Here is a 14,601-nt window from a genome sequence, read left to right as displayed (position 1 = left end):
TGCCTGTAAGGTCGTCGAGATCATTCCCCTCCGCTACCCCTGTGTCACACAGAAGTATATATGTCATAATCATCTCAGAACTGTGTTCCCAAAATAAACAAATCAGTCCCGCAATGCTGTCAGGTAATTGACTCTGTCGTTTATGATATTAGTACTTTTTCACCATCCGTTGATGCCTCAATAGGTAGCCAATAGGTAGCCAATGGAAAAAATTACTAAATATGACAACAGATGAGCCAATTCATTCTAACAAACAGGACAATGTAAAACTGTCTATCAACATGCTTTCTTATAAAATTATAAGTGCCCTGTTCTTAAGAGAACAAAATCATTCCTAGCACACTAATGAACTGCCACATTCACCGTATAGGCATGTAACCATTTTGTATTCCGTGCTATATTCCTATCATACAAAGTAGGATGGAAATAGGTGTATGGGGGCGGGGGGAGATATTGGATTTAATATTGGATAATATTGGATTTAATGTGTTACATTGCTTAAATGAACACTCCGGATATCACTGTGTGATGTCCTCCATATCGACTCTGTCTGGTGGAAACCTTGTATGTCCAAAACTGTTTCAAAACAGATTCAAATCTATTCTCTTTCGCCCACATAAATGCCCTGCGGACCTCTGTATGCACGCCATCGATTTCCCTCCTCCTCCTCCTCCTCCTCCTCCTCCCCCTCCTCCTCCTCCAGCAAACAGAGAGTGATATCTAATCAGGGCTCTAGGGTGAAACGGCGCGGGGAGCCGGCGTAATGGTAGCTAAATAATGTGACTCGTGCTGCCCTCGCCGCAATAACCTCAAATCAAACCACCGCCGCAATGTCCATAGCCAGAGCGGCTGTTTGAGGTCACCAAATGGCCCGGCGCAATCAGTGCGCCGTGTAGCCCGAAGATCAATGGTTTAAATTCCAATTTCTGTGCGTGGTCAAGGCGAGGAGTTCATGAATGATGTTGTCGTAAAAAAAAAATACACATACATATATATATATATATATATATATATATATATATAGCCGACTGTGCTATATATATATATATATATATATATATATATAGCAGAGTCGGGCAGAAACCTCCCATCTCCACATTTCGACTTTTCGTAAGATAAATGCTCTACTACTTTTTCGTACTATACAGTGGCACATAAAAGTAGCAACAATAGCAGATGTACCAGCGCTCAATATGGCGTGATGCAACGCATTGTGAGCTCGTAGATCTGATATTTATATCTAAGTGCGTCGGTAGGTTTTGTAATTGTTGAACCAATGAAAGGTATTAACAAGAGCTTGTGACTAAATAACAACCCCATTGGATCGACTGCGACGCAGGTTCCTTGTTTACCCAATTCCTGAAAAGTAACCGTTTTATTGGAAATACAAGGTTTCCCCACCTGGGCAGCCAGCCACGATGTATATATCTGTGAACACTGCTGCTCGCCTCCTCCTCCCCACCCTGAGACACAAACACAGACAAACACACCCGGCCGGAGAGACGGATACGTGCTTTGCAAGTCCAAAAAGTCATTAGGCAAACAGGCTGAGGTAGCTAACCGGAATGGGCTTGTGTTGTGTTGTTGTGTCTCTTGCCACCACAGAGCTCACCACCAAGTGAAGAGATATCGATGCTCTCCCTGAAAAACAATCAGCCCGCAAACAGTGTGTGTGTGTGTGGGTTTGTGTGCATGCGTGTCATCGTGCAGCTAGTTTTGTGTTAATCAACCTGGCCCCGAATCCATTTTAAATCGCGTTCAAATGAATTGGGATTGTGTGCTCAAGGCCATTATATGAGAGTTGCAGTCTGAAAATATCAGGACAGGAATACTGATGCACAGCAGGCGTTCGCGTGACTTGGTATACGAATTGGACGGTCCCTCTTCCTCCGCCAGGAGTCCAGTAAACCTTCCAGTACACATTGAGCAATTTGAGCATATACTATACAGTGCAGAGAGAGTCACACAACATATCTGTCGCAGAGTCGCCGTTGAAGAATTGAGCCACACATTCGTTGACGCCGTCACGCCGAGCGTCAAGCGAGCGACAAGCGAGAAATATATCCAGGAATATATAAAGCCTTGGGCAGTGGTGGAACTAAGTAACTAAGTACATTTACTTAAGTACAGTACTTAAGTACAGTATTTGTACGTTCATTGAGTATGTCAAATATTCAGTACTTTTACTTCTACTCCACTACATTTCAGAGGCTAGCTATTGTACCTTTGCTCCACTACAATCGTTGTATATTAAAAATGGCATAATTAAATATACCATTCTAAGCTATGCTAACCAAACCAGAGATGAAATAATGTTCTCAAAAGCAAACTGCAGAGTAGTGGAAAAAACATGGCATCAGAGTATCAGATGGAGAAAAACAGGCGGAGGAAAAAAAGACAGCGAGCTTCGCCGTGGGCCCTGAGCAGGAGCTGCAGGACCCCATACCACTGACCGCAGGACGCCCTGAGCAGGAGCTGCAGGACCCCATACCACTGACCGCAGGACGCGGCCAGTCAAGACTAGTGAATCATTGCAGTTGCAAATGACAATATATAGGCTACTTTTGCATAGACTGAGTTGAATACAAGCCGGGTGGAGTTACCTCAGACTGAGTGATTTTACATATAGATTGAAAAGAAACATTTGGTTTTCCAAAGCATCTCAGAGGCTCTGTTTTAGTTTACACCTACAGGAGCCTCAAAGGGACTTTGAACAATGGGGTGCCTGCTGGTGAATGACTGTCCCTGCAGGGTACTGCATGGGGACCTCTTGAGGTGACGACAGCTTCAGGCCAGCTACTCTCTAGCCTGGAACTCACCTATGCTTTTTATGGCATAGGCAGCTCCCGGCAGGATCCGCCGGCAGAAACTATGCGCAGCTGCTAGATATGAGACTAATTAAATAGAGCGACAGAGAGAGAGAGGAGTGTGTGTGTGTGTGTATATGTGTGCGTGTGTGTGTCAATTTAACAAAGGTGCAGACGATCAGAAATCAGCAGAGAGTGAGTGATGTTTGCGCTACTCTATGCCGTATTGAAGTGGACTCGGACCCAGACTTTTTTTTTCTCCCTGGAAATAAAAACGTCTGGGTTTCCGAGGCTAGCTACTCTCTGACCATTGAATAAGCACATTGTGACAGAAATGTAGTTGAACAAAATTACATTAAATATTAAATTACAAAACAGGCCATGAGAAAATAGCCTATCTACAATTTCTATATTGCAGTATTTATACTTTTACTTTTTCCACCACTGGCCTTGGGGAGCAACACGGTACACAGAACTGGCATGTTCCCCCTCCATTACAAGCAAGAATTGAGCGAAGCCTAACTTGGATTTCAGCACTTACAAACACCATGTGTCGCTTTGAATCTTGGTGTCGCTGCAGGGCTTCTTTAGAATGGTATCCTGAAGCCTGTCGCTTTGTATCTTCACTTTGCTGGCTTCCATTGATGATATTTGCAATATGTAGTTCTTCTGAGTACTTAACTCCCCTCTCCTCTTTAAGGACTCAGCCAGTGATGCCCTGTGAACCTATTTAATAATATTGTGTATTTGTAACATGGACTTAAAGACTGATACCAGCAGTTGGTGCCTTATGAATTCCTGAAGTCTTATGGACAAACATTGTGACATTTTCGTTAAACATGTGTTGTTGAATATGTAACTTTATTATGTTTGCACTTTCGTTGTGGTGCTGCTTGCAGCATACTTATCCTATTTAATGGGTTTAGCTGGTCGCTGTGTGTATCAACCCGGACAGGGGAGGATGTTGAGGATGTCGGACAGTATAAATGTGACACTTTGCCTTGTTTACAACATTTACAACGCTGACAAAGGCCTTTGGCCGAAACACGTTCATTGTGTTGCTGCTTGCAGCTTACCTTGCCCATGTAAAGATGAAACAATAAAGTGCCTTAAAGGACTACTCCGTGAGTGCTGGTATTCTCCTCCTTCTAAAGTGTTTCCTGAGCGTGCACCCGGTAAAATGTTCCAAGCGATTGAGACAGTTGGAGTCGTGCGTGCTTCCCACTTTTCAAAATGTTCCATTGATGATAGCCTGTTGCTTTGTATCTTCTTATCACTGGCTTCCATTCAGAATGAATGGTAGCCCGTGGCTTTGCATTTTCATGTTGCTGATTTCCAATCAAAATGAATGGTAGCCTTTAGCTTTGCAGCTGTCCGCCTGAGCGCAGCGTTAAGTAATGAGGATAATATACAAACCGATAATCGTCCACAAAGCCATCATGGTGCAGGTGGCTCAAAGTTTGGCTTGCGGAGCTAGTTATCTGCCTTCAGAGAGCACTTAAGGCCAACCAATACCGTATATGTTGTTACTGAAAGCAATGTCATAAAGTCTGTGACAGGATTTAATGAGAGTGGATACTTGATGGGTACATTTACTGTATCATTAGGATAATTACGCCCCCCCCCGCTAGTGTGTGTGTGTGTGTGTGTGTGTGTGTGTGTGTGTGTGTGTGTGTGTGTGTGTGTGTGTGTGTGTGTGTGTGTGTGTGTGTGTGTGTGTGTGTGTGTGTGTGTGTGTGTGTGTGTGTGTGTGTGTGTGTGTGTGTGTGTGTGTGTGTGTGTGTGTGTGTGTGTGTGTGTGCGCGCGCGCGCGCGTGCGTGCGTGCGTGCGTGCGCGCGCGCGCGCGCGTTTGTATTTCTATACTTTCAAGCACCAAATGTCCCCCACAAGCTACAATTTAGAGAAATAGACGTTGTGAGGACAATTTTCCTTGTCCTCACAAGAGAAATGGTTGTTTTATGGCTAAACAAATGTGTCAAAGTATATAGTAATACAAACGTGTGTGTGTGTCAACAGGATCATGGCGTACGGGGCGGCCGGCGGTCGCAGCGTATTGGCCATGAGCAGGTCACATGGCATCTGCATCACTGGGGACTTCCAGCTCCAGAAGGGACAGCTGCTGCACATCCTGGTGGGACAGCACGGGGAGGACGCCTGTCCCAGCGTGAGTCATTCACTGTCCTAATATGGACGCCTGTCCCAGCGTGAGTCATTCAGTGTCCTAATATGGACGCATGTCCCAGCGTGAGTCATTCAGTGTCCTAATATGGATGCATGTCCCAGCGTGAGTCATTCAGTGTCCTAATATGGACGCCTGTCCCAGCGTGAGTCATTCATTGTCCTAATATGGACGCTCGATTTTTCAAAAATAGCAGATCTGAGCTTGTAGATAATGCTTAAAACACCTTAATGGGTTTCTGCCCAGAATGGGTTGAAGTGGGGAGAAAAAGCGGTAACAAAGTATAGACACAACACAACATGGTAAAGACTTCGGTATACATATCATTTCCAAAACGCATCCATGCTTCCTAACACTCAACAACGAACGTGTCAGAAAGGCAGTTGGTGCATGGGGAAAGAGGAAAGGAACTGGTCGGAATAACGCGTTCCAATTCCACGCGCTTTTGCGTCCGGCCCGGGGAAACTCTCCCCTGTCAGGTGAAAAGAAGCAGCTTGGACTCCTCATCCATAGAAGGAAGCATGAGGTCAGTCCGCCAAATGTTTTTTTGATTATTATTTTTTTAATAATATTAATTAAAAACAAAATGTAGGAAACAAAAAAATAAAGGGACCCATACAAATGTGTCCATGACACACAAATGGGTCCCGACCCACTGTTTGGGAACCAGTGACATGACCGTGGTCATGGTCTTCAAACAGTACATGGATAGAGTGTATCTATAGATCTCGATCTAACGTTAATCCACGTGAATGCAATCAAGACACAATAGTGTTGTTTTTGGCAGAACATTTTAGTTTTAGTCATAGTCTCTTGAATAGTTTTAATTTAGTTTTAGTCACATTTGAGTCACCTGGAATGTTTTAGTGTTAGTCTAGTTTTAGTCGACTAAATATCATAAGATTTTAGTCGACTAAATCTACAGTTGATTTAGTCGAACAAAATGTATTTTGGCGGGCCTTAATGCCGTCGTAATGACTGTTTTTTTCACTTGCTGAAAATAGCCGATCTACAAGCTTGTAGATTGTCTTTGTCCACTAGTCCCTTCCTAACATTTTATTCTAGTTTTTATTTGTTGACGAAATTGTCAGTATATTTAGCCTTAATTTTTGTCACCATAGCTTAGTTTTCATTTAGTTTCCATTTAGTTTTCGTCAGTGGAGAAACCTAGTCGACGAACATTTTTCGTCTTAGTTTTAGTCGACAAAATCAACGCTGCTGTAAAGCCTAGTTCAATTCAATTCTATCAAAGTGTCAAATCACAACAAGTTGTCTCAAGACACTTTACATATAGAGCAGAAAACTGACAGAGATGCTTTTGACCTTCCCAAAAGAAAAGAAGAGAAGTAGAAAGTACAGCCACCACACGTCCTTTAATACATTCTACTCTTGCCGTTTGTCAGGAGCTGTTATATCCTCCATTTTACTCTGGGGGTCTGTCTGCTTGCTGACAGCATAGGTCCACTATTCCCATCTCCACTCAGCCGGCATAGTTGAGACCATCCCTAGAAAGGCTCTCCCATTCATAATTGACATCTTTACAGACTTCAAACTGTCACCGCGGTGTCGAACGGCTGGCAGCGATGGATCCAGATTCTTAGGAGCTGAATGTTTGCCGAGTGGATGAAATCTTAGTACGTGTCTGTGCATCGTGTTTGGATAACACCACTCCATACACACGCTAGCAGTACATACAGTTTGTTTGTTTGTTCCTTCTGAGTAGAGCATTGATAAATAATTGATTAAACACACACACACACACACACACACACACACACACACACACATAGCGTCTGATGTGGTTCCGGCGCCACAGTGCTGGGCAGAAAGCAGTGGTGTAGACTAGAGTAACTAAGTATATTTATTCAAATACTATACATAAGTACAATTTTGAGGTACCTTTACTCTACTGGAGTTTTTTCAGTATAGGCCTACTTTTACTTAGGCAGATATTGCCTAAGTCAGGGGTTCTCAACGTTTTTGGCCCGGGACCCCCGGAAATGCTTTGGCAATGTCTCGGGACCCCCGCCCCGCCCCCTCCCGACCCCCAATATAAATTGACTGCTACAATAACCTTAACCCATTTTGGGCGGGAACCCCTTTTAGTGTTTTAAGCATTATGTTATAGTTTAGCTATTGAAAAATAGCAGATCTACAAGCTTGTAGCGCGCCACTGAGTGGCGCGCTACAAGCTTGTAGGTCTGCTATTTTTGAAAAATCGTGAAAAAAATAAAAAATAAAAATAAAAAAACTTTTTTTTTTAAAATAATTTGGGGACCCTCCAAAATAATTTGGCGACCCCCCGAGGCGTCGCGACCCACGGGTTGAGAACCCCTGGCCTAAGTAAACTGTAGTTGAGTAAACTACTCAACTACAGTTATTTTAAAACTTTAGTTACAATAGTTACTTTTGTAGATTTCGATTATTATCACAATAACCACTTCGGCCTTATACATTTCTTGCCCTTTAAAAATAGCCGATATGCTGAGCTTGTATTTTTCAAATGACTCTCCGTCTTGTTCCCGAAGTCATTTGAGGTTCTTCTCTTTTCATTTCCAGCTCGGCTCTGACAGCACAGGGAGCACACAGCGCTCTCTCTCTCCTGAGGGGGGAAGTGATTTGTGCCGCCGTGCCGAGCCGAGCCGTGTTTATCACACCTAGCCTGCCCCCCCTGGCGACGGAAATGATACCTCCCCAATCGCTACAAATACACTCACTTATTCTGTGTGAAGCACCGCAAGTCTGTCTCTAACTGTCCCCCCTCCTCTCTCTCTCTCTCTTTCTCTCTCTCTCTATATCCCTCTCTCTCTATCCTGCTCGCTCTCACTTACACCGGTGCTCCACTGGACGCGTACGTGCGTGCGTGCGTCAAAAAACGAACCGGGGCAATTTTAAAGCAGTCACGCAACGCATCGCAGGCAGTGGAGCCACCCTTCATTGATTAAAAAGGGAACATTCCCTGACGGAGACGGTGGAGCCCCGGCGTTACGCACGCACGCACGCACGCACGCACGCACGCACGCACGCACGCACGCACGCACGCACGCACGCACGCACACGTTGGTATTACTCTACTTGTGATGGCATCAGCATTTTAGGACAGCAATTATTGTATGAATGCCATTTTTTTTCTAATAACCCAAAAGCCAATAAATAAATACCACATGCCAAAAAGCTTGAAGATCGCTGCACGAAAAAGTATAGATCAGGCAAAACTCCAATCCTAAACCCTATAACCCAATAACCTCTAAATGTCAAATCCTAGCCCCGACCACAACCTTTTCCTATAATAAAACAACTATTTGTCTTGTTGACCAGGACAGCAATACTTGTCCTCACAATGTCTATTCTCAAATTCTTCTATTTTACAGCATTTGTCCCTCACATGTATAGTTATACAAGAACACACACACACACACGTTTGACTATAAATGAGAAGTGGCACAGTGACAGGCCAGCCCATGGAGTGGATAAGGGGGGGAAAGAGATTATCCAGAGGGATGTCTGTCAGCTCTAGAATTCACAAGTACGACCTCCCACCCAACACTGCCTGTCAATCACACTCACTGCCACGCACGCACGCACGCACGGACGCACGCACGCACGCACGCGCGCACGCGTGCACGCACTGTAGCAGTGTATAGCCAGATAAAGAGAGGGGAATGGAGAAAGATGATTGACAATGTGAGTGAGCGAGCAAGTGCAAGCTCATTTCAAAGAGAGCATTGCACTGCATTTTTGTCTTTTAACAGTAAAAATGTGGACAATAGGGAAGTCAAACTGGACTAGAGGGAAGACGAGAGAGAGAGAATAACAGTACAGAACTCCATATTTGCCTCTCCATTAACTTCCTCAATGAAATAAATGTTATATATATTTAATTTTCTCCAAAAGTCTGAAACGTTTCAAAAAGTTATAGTATAGCCTCTATAGACTGTAGTATAATATACAGTAGAAAGCCCACACTTTCCAAAGAAGACGAACATTTTCAAGTTTGAATGACGTTTCTAGGTGAAAGTATGAAGGAGGAGAAAGGGTCCAAAGTTTGGGTAAGTATAAATAATGAGAGTGGAAAGGACATGAGTGGGCCCCCTCCAAGTGAACCCCATAACTGGAAAAAATCCACAAAGTGTGAACAGAGTTAGAAGGAGCTTCTTGCTATAGGAAGGAGAGGAATATCAACAAACATTTTCATTGATTGATTGATTGATTGATTCAATAATTTATTAGCGCTTTAAAAACAGTGTGGTAATATTCTCAAGAGGAAGTGTACTGGCCCACATAAAACTAATGGAAGAGAATTAACTACACACCTGGATCGTTAAACCTCAAATTATAGTCGTTTGTTCAAGTGTTACAATTAGACTACAAAGTAGGAGCTCAAACAGTGCTATTTGGAAGCCCAACGTGGGCAGGTGGGAAACAGTGGCAGCTAACTGTGGGAGTTGGATATTAAAAATCAGGCATTTTTGTTTTAGATATTTCTATTGAAGTTGTATTCAATGAAACCCGAAGCTGTGGGCCATTCAAAACAGCAGCCAAGCCTCCCATCCGTCCCTCTCTGCCCATAACAGAGCATGACTGTGACACAGGGAATATGGAGCACATTCAACCAGGAGCGCACCGGGACAGCCGCTTTCAAAAAGTGGATACATTAGTAATCTCATCTTCTACACCTGATACCTGGCACAGTGCCTTCACCCTTCAGTAGCAAAGAATGTGACGACAATCACTGCACTGGCAGTTAACACTCCCATCGCCCAGGACGAAGTTCTTTGTCCTTTCTATTAGTAACGCCCGACGCTCAGGACGAAGTCTTGTCCAAAAGACCAAGTTTATTGATATGAGAACGGATCGCATGGCTCCACAGCCTGGGAGCGCCTGTTGGGAAATCCTCGGTGATGCGCAAGAGTGAGACGTCATCGAAAAACTCCCTCCCCTGTTTAGCTGATGAAAACGAAAATCTTAAAACGTTCATAACTCGCGATCTAAATCATCCTGTCTAATTATGAAAAAAGATCCTGTGTTAGACGGCGCTCCGCGGTCCAGTCGCTAGTCGCGATAGATTTATTCTTGTCTCCCGTTGTTGTCGATCGACTCTAGAGTGGTGTGGCTATTGTTAGCTGCTACACACACATCAACACGGACCGGAAGTCCGTCCGGAAAAGGGGTCCGTGTTTATAAATCGAATGGGCGCTATAATGTATTGGATTAAATAACCCCGGGCAATTAAAGTGTTAAAGGGACCGATACAGGGGACTGTATATACCTGTCAGTGTTTATAGAATGGAGGAAGATCGTTAAGGCCTTATGTCCCACCTGGGACGAAGAGGATTAAGTAAATAAGTACGTTTATAGAAGTGGTGAAGTCACAGTGGATGGGATACTTATATCTCAAGCCCTTCCAGGGCACGTAGAATTCCAGCCTCGTGTCTGTGGCACAGGCCCCTCGGTCCAGCTCTTAGAACAACAACAACAACACCACAATGGAACGGATGAGAAACAGAGCAAGTAAGCATACAGGCGACACTGTCGCAGACGATTACTCAAAGACGGAGAAAGCCAACAGGCGAAGATCCCTGCTTCACTCTGACAGAACAAGTGGAGAGAGAGCGCAAGAGAGCCAGAGGCGAGAGCTCGTTCCAATGTCAGCACAGGTGAAAGAGCTAAACCACTGGAGCAAGAGAGACCTCGCTGCTCTGAAAGAACGTTGTGTGAACAACAGTTGGGGGCCACTCATTTCGACCCTTTTCTGCGGCAGAGGAACTCAAAGGAGAGATAGACGGAGCACTGGATGGTTTGCAGTGGTGTGAAGTAACAAAGTACATGTACTCAAGTACTGTACTTAAGTACAATTTTGAGGTATTTTAACTATACTGGAGCATTTCCGTTTTGTCAATACATTTACTTCTAGGCCTACCTCACTACATCTCAGAGAGACAAATATTGTACTTTTTACTCCACTACAATTATTTGAAGAGTTTGTATATTATTATTGTTACAAAACATGCATTAACCACTTCAACCCTATACTGTATATGCTTTGACTAACTGAAAGTAGACAATCTACAAGCTCACAAAGCTGATATTTTCAATTAAATGACAACGTGTGAAATGATATAGCCTACTGCATAATGAGTACTTTTACATTTGGTACTTTAAGTATATTGTGATTCTTTTGGACTCTAGTACATTTTGAACACCAGACTTTTACTCGTAAGTTGTCGTAACAGTATTTCTACTGTGGTATTGAAGCTTTTACTCAAGTAAACATTTTTGATACGGATGGTTTGACAGAATCGGCCATATTTCCATGGCAGCCATCTTGCCATTAAGTAAGTCACTTAATCAGACTTACCTACGTACAGTACTTACTTACTTATCTTGCCATTAACGTAATGCTTTTTCAATGCAAAATGCCAACATGGCCACCATGTGAATAATGGTCTATTGTCGACCTCCCCCTCACTGAGTCTGAGCCATGGATCACTGACCACGCTCAACACCCTTGCTCCACCAGCTCACGGACCCGATAGTACCGCTGCAAAAGTAGACGTATTACTTATCGACTCAAATGGACAACTCATTGATGAAGCAAAGGATTTTCACCAGGCGAAAATGTTGGTGTCGCAAACACAACCATTCACCGCAAGTCTCGCCTTATCGCCACAACCACAAGCCACATCTTTACCCATTAAAACCAAGAAAGCTGAAATCTGTCATTTTAGATTAGAAAATAGAAGATATACAGTCATGTTTGAACATGTTTGAAAAATCTTGAATGTGTTGAATAATTTGAGGAATTTCTTGCAACACTTCATCTTCTCTTCTGGGGAAACATGTTCAGGTGGGGGTTCGCAGCCGAATACATTTTGTTTCTTTTTCTGCCCTGTAAGCTCGATCTGCAACATAAAGAAGACGCACAAAACAGCCTGGAGCAGTGCTAGTAAGCAATGGCCATTAACCCTGTAAGACCCAGCGATGCTTCTCGGTAACATTTTTATTTTAATTAATCACTTAATTCTTTTTTTTTTTTTTTTATTCTTTTTTCACCTAAACATCATCATTGATGTTCATTGTTTAGTCTTGCAATGCCATTGGTCATGATATTTGCATATAAATACCCCCCACAGAGGCACAAATTTACACCACTTCAAAATCTCTGGACTCAGTGCAATTTCTAATCAAAATTGACCTATGACCTTTAATCTTTAACCCTGATAAAAGTAACTAAAATGCATGTAATACATATATTTGTGTGATCATTAGAATGTCTAGAACATGTATCATGTATTATTGTGAAAGATATCCACCGAATGTAAATTATTAATTTATTATTATTATTTTAATAATTATTATAAATTTGCATAAAATGTTCATTAAACTTTTTTTTTTTTTTTTTTAACATATTTTTTTAACATAAGTCCTAGTAGTACAAAGTAGTAGTAAGGTTGAAATCTATTTTTTGCAAGTAGAAATGTAATGCAATACAGCCTCTACTCCTCTCTGGTCCAGATCTACCCTCAACATAGAGAAGGTATAGAGTTGTGCATGTTTGATCATGTGGCCTCATTATCACTCTGAAAGGACAACTTTAGTTTTTTTCAACCAAGGTTCATGTTTTAGATTGTTATTAGAGAAAGTGAAAGATGAGTGTTATTTTTTTCATTTGCTGCTTTCTTTCGTTTTAGCGATTTTAGCTGTGAAAGGGGGGTGGGGGCATTCGAACATGGGGCTAAATATGTATTTTTTTACACAATTTTATAGCGATTTATTATTTTATTATTTACTATAGTCCTACTAGACCCCAGGAAATTACATCTGGCCACAGAAGATCACAGGGTCTACTGAATGTGAAGGGGGGTACTATAGGGGGATCTCATACTGTGTTGTATGGCTCAACATACCTGCACCCCCCTGCACATTACTGAGGACTATAGTAAATAATACAAACAAAAATTGCTAAAACGAAAGAAAGCAGCAAATTAAACAAAAAATAACACTCATCTTTTACTTTCTCTAATAACAACCTAAAACATGAACCTTGGTTGAAAAAAAACTAAAGTTTGCAAAACGAGCAAAGAAACGGACCAGTGAAGAGTGGTTTAATACAGACTGCTAAACCATTAGGAAGGCATTGGTCTGACAGAGTAGGTGTCCCCCCCCCCCCCCCTCACTGAGTCTGAGCCTCAAGAAGCCCAGACGTCTGACAAAAAAGGTGGAAATTACCCCTCGTTCTAGGGAGAGAGAATGTGCAGTGTTGGCTGTTAAACATGCATGCATGCATGCATGAATGAATGAATGAATGAATGAATGCGGGTGTGAGCGACTGACTGAGCGAGCGAGCCAGAGGATGACGGCGCGCGCGGTAAGTGAGTGAGTCTGCGATTAAATTGACAAGAGTGAGCGAGAATCGATGAGTGACTGAGTGGCTGATTGATCGTGTGAGATGGCGAGTGAGTCGGAGTCAGCGAGAAGCACGGCAGAAGAAAGAGCATGAGCAATTAAGCAGCGTCGTTAGCGCGCGCGTGTGTGTGTGTGTGTGTGTGCGTGTGTGCGTGCGTGCGTGCGTGCGTGCGCGTGCGGGCGTGCGCGTGCAGACGTATGGGTTTCATCATGTTATCACGTCGGACATCAGAGATGACTCTCAAAGCAGTGATGGCACGCTCACTGAGCAGCCACGCCATGCATAAGAGGGTCATCTCAAAGTTTGGTACCCGCTTACATCTGTCTCTCTCTCTCCCTCCCTCCCCTCTTTCTCTCTCTCTCGGATTAAAGTTCTCAGTCGCCACGACTGAATTCAGTCATTAGCATGTCATTGGTTATTATAAGTTTAGAGAGTATTTTAAGTGATAAAACTAGCAATTGCAATAGAATACATGTTCGACTTCAGAAGCATCTTCCATCAAATCCTAATGGTCCCCGTATATATTTCATAAAAGGAAAGGTTTAAAAAGCCTCAAATCTGCTATTTCTTCAACAGCAAGAACATAGGTTTAGAATGCTAATATCTAAACAGCATAATTCTGCTTTGTGTTCAGTATTTGGGAAATGCGGTTTGACAAATTAGATCAGGACTTGGCCTGATTATTCTGCTTTATTCCATGCTCTCTCTCTCTCTCTCTCTCTCTCTCTCTCTCTCTCTCTCTCTCTCTCTCTCTCTCTCTCTCTGCAGTCCAACATCCAGCTGAATAAGGTCTGCGTGGAACAGAGCGGCCCCATGGTCAACAAGACCCAGGTCAAAGGGGGCGGGGGCGGAGGGGGCGGAGCCACCTATGTTTTCAAGGTGAGTTCAGTTTCCTGCTTATAGATTCACTCGTCTATAGCTTTGTGTCTGTCCGTCTAGCGCTGCCTGAGCCGCGTCATGCCAAAGCCTATACCGCCCGCTTGTGCAAGGACGCGCTGTGATTGGCCAGTAGCCACTTGTAAGTGGCATATGGGGACAACGCTCACCCCAAAACATGATTTCTAGTTTTCTACAAAACTTGTAGAAGATAACATTATTAGTTGTTAATGACGTGACGTGACGTAATATTAGTGTCAACATTAACAGAAAATCACGTGCATTATGTATGATGTTTGATTTATACAACAAATTAATAAAACCCCAAACC

General features: G+C 43.1%; 1 protein-coding gene across 1 annotated transcript in view; it reads left to right on the top strand.

Moving 5' to 3' along the window:
* The window catches only part of alk (ALK receptor tyrosine kinase), a 794,509-nt gene that overhangs the window by 730,650 nt on the left and 49,258 nt on the right, over nt 1-14,601 (top strand). The window contains exons 13-14 of the mRNA XM_079527540.1: nt 4,825-4,972; nt 14,163-14,273. Coding sequence (XP_079383666.1) covers nt 4,825-4,972; nt 14,163-14,273 — 259 coding nt within the window. The remainder of the gene's footprint in view (nt 1-4,824; nt 4,973-14,162; nt 14,274-14,601) is intronic.

Source organism: Electrona antarctica (genome assembly GCF_951216825.1).
Source record: "Electrona antarctica genome assembly, chromosome: 18".
Lineage (NCBI taxonomy): Eukaryota > Metazoa > Chordata > Actinopteri > Myctophiformes > Myctophidae > Electrona > Electrona antarctica.
The sequence above is the reverse complement of the archived record's forward strand: the minus strand, read 5'-3'. Positions and strand labels throughout refer to the sequence as shown.